General features: G+C 39.8%; 1 protein-coding gene across 1 annotated transcript in view; it reads right to left on the bottom strand.

Annotated features, from left to right (window-relative positions):
- The window catches only part of LOC149198468 (uncharacterized), a 49839-nt gene extending 36084 nt beyond the window's left edge, over positions 1–13755 (bottom strand). The window contains exons 1-2 of the mRNA XM_089402068.1: positions 13397–13755; positions 11485–13303 (exon numbers count right to left, since the gene is read on the bottom strand). Of these exons, the coding sequence (XP_089258194.1) occupies positions 11485–12441 (957 nt within the window). The 5' untranslated portion in view covers positions 12442–13303; positions 13397–13755. The remainder of the gene's footprint in view (positions 1–11484; positions 13304–13396) is intronic.
- Between the last annotated feature and the right edge of the window lie 369 nt (positions 13756–14124).

The following is a 14124-nucleotide window of genomic DNA, read 5'->3' as shown; positions in this document are numbered from 1 at the left end:
CTGATGGGAGAAACATGAGCTGCTAGAGCCACTTCTGGAGAATCACCAGTGTCAAGAAGCCTGTATAGGCCATGATCTTCTAGGCCAACAACAACCGTAAGACGAGTTTCCCTGTCAATAATGGAGCACTTGTGTGCACTGAACACCACATCGAGCTGAGGAGAGTTCCTCATAATCTGGCTGACAGACAGCAGATTAATTTCCATACCAGGAACATAGTACACATTCAGGAAGATGAGTGTGCGCCCACCAGACTGGATCTGAACTGTACCTCTGCCAACCACTGTGTACTCCTCACCTCCACCGAATACCACGGAATCACTGAAAGATGAGAAGTCAATAAACCAGTCACGCCTGTGAGAGAAATGACGTGATGCACCAGAGTCAATGTACCAGGCAGAAGACGGGGCATGATCTGAGGACCTCTTAGCCATAAAGGCGTAAAAAGCAGATTTCGTCTGCTCGGAATGTTCTGCAACATTCGCTGTCTGATGAGACCCTCCCTGTTTCTTCTGTTCAGAAGCAATCCTCTGTCGGCAATCCTTCTTCATGTGGCCGAACTTGTGACAGTAATTACACTGCACATTTTTCTTCCTAGCAGGATCAGAAAGCTGAGAAGAACCTTTCTGCTGAAAGGACTGAGAGGACTGATATTTGGCAGCAAAAGCATTTTCTAAGGAGGCTGATGAAGCACCACTACCAAACTGTTGTTTCCAACGATCCTGCTGCAGGAGTTTGGTGCATAACTCCGGAAACTTCAGATCAACATTAGTGGTGGTAATGTTGAGTGTTTCTATGAAGTGTTCATAAGGTTTCGGTAGACTTTTCAAAGTGAGGACTACCATATCTTCGTCCTCCATGGTCCGACCAATGGCTTCAAGCTGATCTCGAATGTCTTTAATCTTGTTAAGATGTTCCTATAAAGACATATGTTCATCCATCATGATGGAGAACAACTGATTCTTTAGAAATAAAGCTCTGCTATTGTCGGACGTTTCATGCAATTCCTTCAAATGTTGCCAGATTTCGACCGCTGTCTTGCCGGAAGGGATCCGTGGTAACTGATCATAGAAAGTTTGAGAAGCATAACAGCCTCTCGATTTCGATCATCAAACTTATCTTGATCTATACCAAGTGTAGCAGGACGGAGCTCTTTGTCCAAAACAAGCTGGTCAAGATGCCTATATTCAAAAATGGTCAACATTCTCTGTTTCCAGATGTTATAATTGGTGCCATTAAAGCGTTGACTGCCTTCCAACATCAGATTGGTTAGCGAGGCCATCTGCACGTTTCCCAAGATACAAAAAACAATAAAGGAGTCTGGCACGGATTTCAATGCAGATGCCGGCTGATCCGGACAAAATCTAACAGGTGCTGGAAACAAAATTCAAATCTACTGACTTGAAAATCGAGGCACGGAAAACGATGCACCCAGAAAATTCTGACGACTACCCAGTTGAGATATCACAAAACCCACATCAAATCTATAATCAGAAAAAAAATTCGACAAATGAAACAAGTAAAATACCTTGGTCGAAAAAAAACGAGCCACGAAAAAAATTACCGCAAATCGAAACTTGTTCAATAAATCCTGGAAAACGTGAAAGCTCAGCCGAATATGAAATGAGTCCTGGACATTGCTGTAGCCGGATCTTTACAAAGGACAACACAAATGCTACGCTCCGACCTCTAATTGAATCTCCAAAACGCAATTTCACATCCTTTGTTGATCTTTTCCGTAGGCTACAAGCTTCGTCCTAATGAGACAGTGGAACCCTCACCACGAAAAGCCAAATATCAGTGGTTTTGTATACAAAAGATAACAGCGAATGGATTTGAAACGCGTGCAGAACATTCCATGAAGGCAAGAATACAAGTTTGGAGGTCAAATAAGCACCCGGGAAACACACTTCAGAAAAATATCCTTGGAGAACGAAATTGTGAACCAAAATACGTCATCTCAGAGGGTGGAAAGAAAGGAACGCGCTCCCTGGTAAGATTCGAGCCTCCCGCAATCTATTGCGAATGATTTAACGCTCTCCGCAGTCCATGAATAAAGATGGAAAACAAAAGACACATAGAACAGTCTTCTACGCCCCCTCCCCCTCCGTTGATCATGCGGGCCGCGGTGAGGAACGACGTGGCGTGCCTGCTGGGGAAGACCCAAACTTCGAAGGTCCCTGCGAACCAGAGGAATATCGTCGTATTAGACGTCACACAGCCTACTCTGGAATTCTACAACCCCAGAACCAAAGTCTCGCCTCACAACACCACTGCCACCTATCACTTTACGATTTCTGCATAATCAACTAAATCTGTCCTGCAAAGGAAATATGGCCAAATTCTTGAGCTAAAACGTTAAAATAAAGAGTACCACTAGCGAATGCCAAAACCACTTTCTTCCTTGAGGGCTTTCAGGAGATTCCCTACCACAAATAATGGCTGCAAGTGGAGAACGAGATGGGTGGGGGAAAGGAGAAGCGTCTAGAAGCGATGTTCGTTTATTCCCTCGCCCGCCTCAACCCCGCTTATCGCAAAGGAGAAAGAACACCGACGCAGAAGACCACAGCAGAGCAGAGGGCGTTCGAAGCCACAGAAAGGCATATCAGTGGCTGAGAAAAGATTCGGGATGAAGTGGTAGCAGGAAAGGGTGAATATGAAATTTTTCAAACAATGAAAAATTTTGAAAAAAATAACTTAGCTCTGATACCATAAAACAGTGCGAAAACACGCATATGGATTTCAAGGAATGAATTGATTAATTTACAATGAGCAATGAAGCTCAATAAATAGTACAACTGTATTTACAGAAACAGCAAGTTTCTACTAAGAAAATAGAAACAACAAGTTTCTAATAAGAAATTGCTAAATAAGATCATAGATGAGCATTAAATACTAAAATAGCATTATTCTAATAGTGCTACCATATGAACAAGGAGGCTTGTCCATTCGGTTGCCTGGGCTCATGAATGCAGCCCTGGGAATGAAAATTGTCTGGAGACTCATAACAGGTAACGAGAGTTGGTGGAAAAAAGCCCTCATAAACAAATATCTAAATGGTTCCAAGGAGAATCTGCTGAATGGAAACATCCCAATAAGACAAAGCACCCAAGTATGGAAGCTAGTCAAAAGAGTCATTCCAATAATGGGCAGCCACATTTCCAAAACTCCAGGGAATGGACAAAAAATCTCGATATGGGAAGACAAAATCATGGGAAAAGACCCATTACAGGATCACCCGGAAATGGATGGCATTCAAGAGTGGATGAGAGGGAAAGGCTTTAATACCTTACATTCAATCTCCCTGTGGAATCAGAAGGAATGGAAGGAATGGAAAAGGCCAACAATCCCAGCAAACATGGAAGGACAATGGAATAAAATCAAGCAGCATCTAAAGGGGGCAACACCAATTCATCGTGATGAGGAAGACAATTACCTTTGGGACCCAAGTAATGGGCAATATACAGTCAAAACTGGATATAAAATTCTTCAAGATCAAACCAATCAGCAAGATTGGGAACCATGGAAAATAGCATGGAAATCTGAAAGTTTGCCTAAGATAAAAAATTTCATTTGGACGCTATTAAAAGGAAAGATCCTGACTGGCGAAAACCTTAAAAAAAGAGGATTCCATGGGCCATCAAGATGCCCATTATGCCAACAGGCAAAAGAAACCATTCAACACTTATTTCAGGACTGTAAATTCTCAAGAGAATGCTGGGAGCAGCTCTTGAGCCCGCTGGAAGTAAATATAGACTATGGTAAACCATTGCCAGAATTCCTCAAAATTCTAGAGAAAGCCTACCCATATGCAACAAAGAAGAAAGTCACAATTATAAGAATCTGGAAATGCATTCCAACAGTCCTATGCTGGCAAATTTGGCTGACTCGGAACAGGTGCATCTTTAAAAACCAAAATCCTAGAATTGGAAAAACATTATCAAAAACATGGGGATTAACTTCAGAAATATTCAATGAAAAAGGAACTGCCCCAACGGATTATAGTATCCTTCAACAAGAAGAAAGAGAATGGCTTAGCAAAGCCATAATAGACAACAATGGTAAAAAGGGACAGAGAAAAGAAAGCTCAGGGAAAAACTGGAAATTGAGAATGACTGAAGAAGAAATTGAAAGTTGGAAAAGACTACAAAATAGATATTGTTTGCAATTTGATGGAGCCTCCAAGAATAATCCTGGAAAGGCAGGAGCAGGCGGGATAATTTTTTATCCAAGTGGGAAAATAATTGTCACATATGAATGGGGATTGGGACAAATTTCAAATAATAAGGCCGAAGCTTATAGCTTGTTCATGGGGACAAAAATAATTAAAAAAAGAGGAATCCAAAATCCAGTAATCCTGGGAGATTCAGCCATCATAATTGAGGCAATGATCCGAACCAAAAGTCCAAGCAACGAGTTTATGAGTAGAATTATCAAAAGAATAAGAAGGAATTTAGAAGTCTCTGGTGGTGTAACTTTTAAACATATACTGAGGCGTCACAATCAGTAGGCAGATTTCCATGCAAATCAAGCAGTGGAGATGAATGAAGGAAGAGTCCGGGAAAACAATGAGGAATACCATCACTCTGTGCCATAAGATCAAAATGAATTTGAAAAGATTAATGTACTGGGGAAAAAAGGGACAAAGCAAGACAAATCATGGAAAAAATAAAAAAACAAAAAACTCAGAAAATCAAAAAACATACAGCCCAAAGAAATCTCAGAAAATCATGGAAAGGCAGAAGAAAAAGCGAGGAAAAAAGGAGAAACAAATGATCATTGTCAGAAACAGCAATATAAGTCAAAAGGATTATGAGCAAGCAAAGCACCGCTCAGAAGGAAATCGGGCCAGAGAAGGAAACAGCGCGCAAATGACAGCTCTCAACTTCAAAGCATGGGGAGATCGTTTCAACAATAGATTCGAAGGTAAGCTGGCAGCGCAGAAGCATCACCGCCTTAAAAAAGAGTGCATAGAGGAGCGATTTATGATTTGCTGTGTAGTTTGTATTTGCTCAAGGCCCGTGACTGGCCATCAACCCTCCATAGCGCCTCCAGGCCTTCACTCTCAAAGCCCAGCTCTTGGGTCAGCAAGAGCATCAGCTCTCTGCACAATCCCCTTCCTCATGCAGGCTCTCACGTGGTTTAAAAAGCACGCTCAGCTTTCTTCTCTCCTCTAACCAGCTCAACTCCGCCCTCTGTACATTGACCTCCTGCATCCGCGCTTCAGTTGGCAGCCATTTCAGTCCCCAGCCCTCCGTTTATGTGTGGCTCTGCCCACAAGTCCGTGGCCCATCCGCTCTCTGCTCCTTCAGTCATTACCTTCCCTCATCCAGCTCTTATCGCAGAGCTTCGCATTTTACTTTTCCCTCTTCACATCCGCAGGCCCTCTATTATATTATCTATTTCAGCGGCAATATCCACAGCAACAAAAAAAGTTCAGAACAGAGGCCACCAAATCGGAGCAACGATGGATCAAGGGAGCGCATGCAGCTACAACAAAGCAAGGGGAAACAGCAGTCAGATGGAGTTTAACCCCATTGAGAAGGCAGCCAGGAACGACCCATGCCCAGCATGCAAAGGAAACAAGGTCATGATACATTGGCTGCAGCAGTCTCTCAAAGATCTAAGAAGTGAGATGAGAATGGAGTACAGCTTTCAGAAGCAAAATATGGCAGCGCAACAACATGAGATAAAGGATCTGAAAACCAAGTGCAAGCATCTGCAGGAAGCAGTAAAATACTACAGGAGCAACACTACGAGCAGTGAAGGAGAAAACTCAGCCAACAACAACAACAGAACTGAAGCAGCCCAAGAACACTCAGTCAACAAGCCATAAACCCAATGAGAATTTATGTTATGTAAATTTGTTTTCTTAGTAGGTCAATACGTCCGGCAGTATTCTAGAATAATTAAAAGAATCTATGAAGTTTGGAAATTAAGCACAGGAGAAGGGACTGCGCTCTCGTCTCGTTGCTTAGTCTACCATTGCAATATAGCTTAATGTAACTGGAGCTTGCTCTACACCCTTTTTTGGTAATATATCATCTAACCAATCTTGTTAAAAAAAAAAGATACAATCTAATATTTTCCAACCAAATAAAGTCAAATTGCCCAATAAACAAGCCCAGGTCAAACCTTGTCAAACTGAGAAATTTCGACCTCTTGAAATTTCAGCCTCCCGCACCTTCCTTAGAATTCAAGTATGTTCATCAAAATTTCAACCTTCTACCCAAAACATCAGTCTACTTCCAGAAACTCGTCCTACAGCCCAAAATTTCAGTCCTCTACCCACATGTGTGAAGTCAACATAAAATAGATCAGATAAGAGGTCAAACTTTGGTCTACTATCTCTCTCTCTCTTCTTCGTATGGATGAGCAGAAAAATATATTGCCCATTGAGTGATCTGAATTGATGTCCATGGAGGAATATGAATGGTGTATATATATAGTCATCAAATGAGTCTAAATTGGTGTGTCTACATGCATGGCCAACTTGACTTTGGAGGCAAAATAAATTCATTTTTAAATTAATTTTTTCTTCTTTTCATTTTCATTTTAGGGCCAACTTGAATACTAGCAGTAGCTACAAAAAAAATAATCAACACTCCCTCTTAGCTAGGGAGGTATTCACTTTGACTTTTTCAAATGGATCTTTTGTTGAAAAAAATCTTTATTCCAAGAAAAGGTTAAAAGAGCTTGCTATGTTGATAAATGCATCCACCTCATGTTCTATTACAGAAACAAGTGGAAAGCATTTAGCATCAATGTCATGCTCAACAAGTCGTCACTCGGAACAAAGTCACCAATTATCCAAGTCGTTGCTTAGAACCTAGTCAACACCAATGACCTATGGTCAAACCCTGGGATATTTCCATTCCTTCATGTCAATTGAATGGTAACATACCTACCCGATGCTAAATGTTAAAGGCATTCACTCTACCCACTAGCCAAGTACCTCTTGGCAATCCAGGGGAGCACTCTGGGCCTTGATGCTCTCTAGGCCATTCTCCCTAAACACATTTCATGGCCCCTGGTCAGTATCTTTCACTTATCAATATTGTGACCTAGGGACAATGTCTGGAGCCTCACTGCTTCCTTTTGTACCATTTCACGGATATGGCAGTACCATGATCTCGATGTGCTCCTATCATCATGGTCATCTCCTACACCTGATCAAACAATCCTACGAGCAGTTATTGAAGACACATTGCTTCACAACTCACCAAACTAGTTGCAATATACTCGACCTCTGCAATCCTGAGTGGGATAGATGTCTGCTTCCTACCCAAGCAAAATCCAAAACTAAACAATCATCATGATGTGTTCTTTCTGTCTTCAACACTCTCTGCCCAATCTGAATGTGTATATTCTTGCAATTGCTTCCTTCACTGGAACCATCACCACAGTTGCTCGACAATGAAGCAGATCTTGTTGTAGCAATCTAGTTGCTGCCTCTACCACTTAGCTTTTTCAAATTAGTTATCATGGAAGTGGCCATGGACTGTTTGTCCATCATCCCATATCCCTGAAGGATCGTGATAATATGCTTACCCAGCTTCTACCACACTTATAGCTCTAAGAAGTAATGTATCTAACGAAGATCCTTCATCTTGAAATCAAAGGTCAACTCCCTCTCACATGACGTAGGGCTTGATTGCTCCCTCTATCACAGAAACAAATCCTCCTGTCATTGTTGCTCCCTCTGTCACGTGAGTCCTTCTGCTCCCGTCAAGTCATATGTTAACAAGATCAATAAAGACTCATCCAATATCCATCCATCCGAGAATAACATGCCCAAGGTTCATGCAAAGCCTTCTTTATTCTACAAACATGATATTTCCTCTCATGTACCTCAAAAACCTGAGGTAGCTCTATGTACACTTCTTCCTCAATTGCTCCATCGAGGAAAGCAATGTCCACATCCACCTGATGTAATTACCAACTCACAATAGAAGTAACGGAAATAATCATTCTAATATAAGTGTACCTAACAATTGGAGCAAATGTCACCTCATAGATGTTAGGTCCCTATAATATTAGTGTATTCCCTTATTATTATTGTCATTATAGCCCCTTATTGTTATTGTTGTGCCCATGTTGTCCCCATATTGTTATTATTGTGCCCCATAGAAGCCCACTATTATTCTTGTTGTGCCCTTACATTATTATTGTTATGTCGGCTTTGATTAGACTCCTATATATAGAAAGGAGGTCTTGTCATTTGTATCATCCAATAATTGTTCATTTGTGTAATGTAAAGTAGGTTCCCCCCTCGAAGAGGATACTTTTGAAGTCGTTGATCTATCTATTTCTTCTATTTTGTGAGATGGTTGCATAACAATTGGTATCAGAACTTTGGATTCTATGGCTTCATTGCTTCATACAAGCCATCATGGCATTTTCGCTATAACGTTTTTTCTACAAAGATTCAAAAGCTGAAATTAAAACCCATTTGAGCCGAAATCGTGATGAACCTCATGACCGAATTTCAGATTGTCTCGCTATATTTTCGAAGATATGAACTAAGGAAGTTAGGGTTTTTGCAGGCTCTCGAATTCAATCTCAAACATGCCACCATGGAAAAAGCATCATAACTTTCGCTCTGAGCATCAGATTCAAATTTCGTAAAAAGTGACAAAAAGAGGACATATTGTAGTTTGTTGGGTATCGTTTTCAGGGCCGAAGGTCGAAACAGTGACACATGGCATGTCATACAAGTTCGCTCTACATAACCACTCTGTAATCAGGTCATCGGGGGAGATTGGGCATAACTCTTTCTTGGAGAATCCAATCGCGATCATACTTGTGGGGTTGGAAAGAGGACTCAAAGGGCTATCACAAGCCGAAATTTCAGGACTTGGATAGCTAAATTACAGTTGTTTCAAGATCGAGCTCATACAAAGCGGAAACAAATAATTATGAGACCAAGTGCAACAAATGTCCCTCTCACAAAAAGTAACTGAAGCTAAAATGGATGGTTTAAATAATGGAATGGAAGCTAAGATGGATGGCATTGAAGCTAAGATGGATGGTATAGAAGCAAAATTGAAGGCAACATGGAAGATTTGAAGATAGATTTGACAAAGTTGCTACAAAAAATGTTTACTAATAGCGAAAGAGTAGTAAAGGAAACTCATGATGAGAACAAAAGAAATGTTAATCATGATTTCAGTGACTCTAACATTGGATTGAAGACCCACCATGTTCCAAAGATCGATATGAGGAAGTTTGAGGCAAGGATCCCGTAACATGGATACTACAGATAGAACAATATTTCGATCTCCATAATGTGCAAAATTATTGAATAGACTTTCAAACTTTGAGTCATACACTATTCTTAATGAACAACAATGACAACTATTATTCACCTTTGAAATGTCATTTTATAAATAAATTTCTGATGAATGCGCAGAGAATTTGCTCATTTATTTGTGTAAACAATGAATCTCAATCTAAGAATTAGGAAAGTGAGGTTAGCCTTACTTCAAACAAACTTTCCTTTGCAAAATAATCATCGGAAACTTTTGTTTGGCCTTCTAAAAGATCTCAGCCTTACTTAAAATCACAGTAGCAATAGGAACAACTCGGGCTTTCTAGCTCTGACATAACTCGTCCTTTCCAAGAGGATTCGGCCTTCACAGAGGAATTTCTAGAATATTATCATCCTTCTAAAAGATCTCAGCCTTACTTAAAACCACAGTAGCAATAGGAACAATGTGGGCTTTCTAGCTCTGACATAACTCGTCCTTTCCAAGAGGATTCGGCCTTCACAGAGGAATTTCTAGAATATTATCATGATCTCCAAATAAACCTCCTTAATACAATCGATCTTCAAGGAAATGGATCACGACTTCCATAAGAAAGGTGCATTATTCTCAATAGAAAAATAGAGCTTCAGCCTTCCTATTTTGGGACTGAGGCCTTTCGGCCCTCCTGAGGCCATTTGGTCCATCTGTGATTAGGCTTGAAAGTATTCAGCCTTAATCCAGGGCTTCAGCCCTCTTCTTCTTTAGCTGCAGATACAAAAACCATAATTTGTCTTTAGTTGCTCTGAGGTTTTCTACCCTTAAATAAGGCTGCATGATTCAGATTAGGGCTTCTCTTGGTTGCTCTTTAACCTTGCTATGATACCATGTTGATTTTTCAAGACCTTCTAATCTGATAATTATTTCTAATAATTTATTAATTTAATCCTTCTTGTTTTCACATCCATCATTAAGCAATTACACGGAAGATCTCAACATTAGAAACAATAATGACAATAGGATCATAAATAGACAGCCAAACACGAGAAACAAAAATTTACACTAGGAAAATACTAACAAGAGAAAAACCCAACAACTCTTTCTTAGAGAAATTATTCAATTCAACAAGAGATATAATTTGATCTCTTCCATTCAAATAAAGTCAAACATCCCAGCAAACAAGCCCAGGTCAAACCTGGTCAAACTGAGAAATTTCAGCCTCCTGAACAACTACGAAATTTCAACCTCCTGAAATTCCAGCCTCCTGCACCTTCCTCGGAATTCAGGTCTGCTGCTCAGAATTCCAGCCTTCTGCACAAAACATTGGTTTGCTTCCCAATGTTGAATTTTGTAACCATGGTCGCTCTTCATAATTAATATTTTAGCCCTTGAAATATATGTAATGATTAATACAAGACATGTTCTTCGTGTCAGTTTCAAAAGAGAAAATTTTGAATTTTGAACAGTGTGCCTCTACACAATGAGTTGGAGCCTTATTTCCTTCTGCTAGCAGCTAATTCATTCAAGGTGCTAAATTCTAATTTCTGCTGTGTATTTCCCTTACATGTTGAGAGCTGTTACCATTTAAATAACTCAGGATATCTATGCTAAGGAGATTTATCAGTGGTTATGTTAAAATTCTGAAGTTGAATAAAATATCAGCTGCTATCTGAAGTGAGTTATTTCATATATGAGTCTCTGTGTATATTTGTAAATAAAGTATTTCATCTACAGCAGAATGTACATGACTTGTTTGACAAAAATATTCACTGAGAACAGAGAATAAAATTCAGAAATTTTATGAGATATTTGGGGAATTTTCTTAGCGGAATTTTACATTTATATTAATAACAAAGCAAAAACACCGTTCTGGATTACATCACAACTTACAAAAACAGTCATCGATTCACGAGCAACAACGGCCTTTAAAAGCATATTTATGATGTGTACATCTGAAAATATAAATTCCATTGCTAATGGACAAATTCTTTATAATGTATTTGCGCAAGGATTAAAAGTAAGTAATGATGGTGGTTCAGATTGTCGAAAATGATATAGAAACATGAGAAGAAAGATATCAAAAAGAAAAAATGGTGACCTTCTGTGAACTTGTGAAGCATTTCAGCGAAAGCCAACTAAACGAAAAACTTTATGATTGATTTTAAGTAGTGCTAACTTGAGTCCTGAAATAAGGCATACAACATACACAATATAATATACAAGAAAAGGAAAGCATTACCTGTTCCAGCAATATCACACGTTGTGTCAGATCTCCAACTGATGCTTCCTGCTTATGTAGCATTTGAAGGACATAAAACAAATGTGACTGTAGAAATCCCGCACAATGGTCCTCAACTGCACTCTGAGGTATAGTGGATAAACAGCCAACTTGATAAAAAGGACAATTAACAACTTTCATAGGGCATACTGTTATGCAGTGCCTATCCATTTCAGACCTGTTCACCATTGCAGAGCAATTCTGCTCACAAGGGACCAGTTTTAAAGGACATGTATCATCGTGCTTTTTTGCATACAAGGAAGAAAATACTTCCCTGCATCCCTCGTTTGCACAATTTACAGGTCGCAGGGGGCACTTACTTTTGTGCAAGGCAAGTTCTTCACTAGAGTCAAACTTCATCTCGCAGTGGTAGGCATTGCTCAGGTCAATGCTCTTCAAGAGATCCTTTGCTAAATTTTCTCTTCGCCCCTTCACCCAAAAGCCCATTGTCTCCAGTTCTTCAACAAAGTCATCAACCTTGTCTTCCTTCTGTTCACTGAGAAGCCAGCCAGACATCCTGGTAAATAAATTTCGCTTATCGTGCACAAAGTTGTCAAGCAGGTCACCAACCACATCAACAGGGATTTCTGGAGAGCCCGAATTTCCGACAATCATCACATATTGTGTGGGATAGACTTCACTCTGTTGCCGAAGATATTCAATCATTTCCTTCCTCACATTGGCAGCTACAGATGCCGGAGTCTTGAAGAGGTCTCCCATGGTACTTTCCACGCATGCAGCGGCCAAGCCTGAAAGCAAGGCTTGTGCAATATTACGGACATGTTCCACTTCATAGTAATCACATGAAAACAACGGTGCAGGACTATATCCAATTGCTTCACTTGGTCTTCCACTTCCACCCACACCTGAATCTGAACCAGGTGGACTAGTTTCTCTAGACAGACTTGATGAATCCATAAATGCTACTTAATGGATATTCTTAAACCCCCTCAGCAGCAGATCATGCTCATCAGAAACATCAAGACCTAATAACTTCTGTAAAACACTATATTTTAGAAACAACTTCGAAATTTTGGAGTTCAACCTTCAATCCAGATCTCGTATAATAATGGGACTGCAAAGTAAAAAAGGGAGTATTTTGACGTAGGTGTCCATCATATATTTCTGAAACCTATGGGGCCCCTGCATTAGCCACTGTGTCGCAGGCATTGCCATCATGTTCAAAATGTGCTCACAAATATACAAATTGACCAACGTGATGTCAACCAAGTCTGGCCTCCGTCATACTAGAAATTTGAAGGTGGAAATGATCAAAACCCCCGGCTTCACGAAACTCTTCTCATATTTCTACTTCAACTGACAAATAGAATTAATTTGTATATATATTCTTATTGCTATATGTTCCATCTAAATCACCCAGAACTTGCATGAGAGACACCACCTAGGACAAACCGCTGCCTACTTTGAGACATTACAAGAGAGCACAATAATTGGTCGTATTAACACAGTTGCATGTTATTGGGGAGAGAGAGCCCAGGTTTTTGCGAAGAAAGCCCACTTGATTTAACACCCGACCACAACCTTCTTAACCGACTCCACCGCTCAAATTTCCTCAAATTTTCCAATATTTATAGACAAAATTGAATCTCAAAAACTGAATTCGGAAGGTCGCCTCAATCAAATCACAGAATTGGCAACAATTTAAAGCAGGACATAAAATTGGGTGCTCAGATCAATCAAATACCACAATAACTTTTAAGATTCGACATCAATCCATCGGCTCTCATAACTTTCCGAAAGTTTATATTAAAGCCCAATTCTGCATGCAAAACCGTGAAATCAAGCAAATGACACTTGTGAAACCATCAAATTAAAAGAAAAAACAAATAAATAATTCAGCAAGGGCACATACCTTGAAGAGGCAGAGCATGAAAAGCAATGTCTCAGCCAGCATGTCTCAACCAGCCAGGTTTGAAAGAGCCGACATTGCTTATCACCATCACCGCAGATGCGACAAAGGAACCCCAGCATTTAAAGTGAAAAACTAACGCGTAAGCAGATGCGACGAAGGAACCCCAACGTTTAACGTTAAAAACCAAAACGCGTAAGCAGATTACAATGCTAAACCGTGGAAAATGCCATGGTTCTCTGACCCATTCAGCGATTCGTGGGAATGACAGAGTCCGGAGAAAAATAATCAAGAAATTAATAGAACGCCACGATGGTCGTGGGGTTGGGTTTGTTGCTTTGATATTCCTATCATAGTGGTTTGGAAACGACGGATCTGGGAGTTTTGATTTGGATGAAGTGGATAGGGGAATTTATTTATGAATTTTCTTATTAATTATAGTATATTTAATCGAAAATAAATGTATTACCAAATTATTTTGGAGAAGACTAGTTTAGAGTTAAAAATTCATTACTAGTTTAGGAGATTTTTAATTGTGAACTTTCAAGATCAGTGTAAGGAATGTCATAATGATAAAATTGATTCCTTGACTTTAGAATAGGATAGTTTTTGGTATTGTTTCTATAACAAAATTGTGGAAGAGGTTAGAAGAGAAAATTATTCCCCTCATAAGGGTTGTTGTGACAAGGTTGTATGAGATGTTATTACTAAGTTTAGGACCATTAAGGATT

The sequence above is a fragment of the Pinus tabuliformis genome, chromosome 2_1, assembly GCF_031772625.1.
Source record: "Pinus tabuliformis cultivar Carrire ecotype Pingquan chromosome 2_1, CPIR1, whole genome shotgun sequence".
NCBI lineage: Eukaryota > Viridiplantae > Streptophyta > Pinopsida > Pinales > Pinaceae > Pinus > Pinus tabuliformis.
Note: the sequence above shows the minus strand (reverse complement) of the source record. Positions and strands in the feature narration are given on the sequence as shown.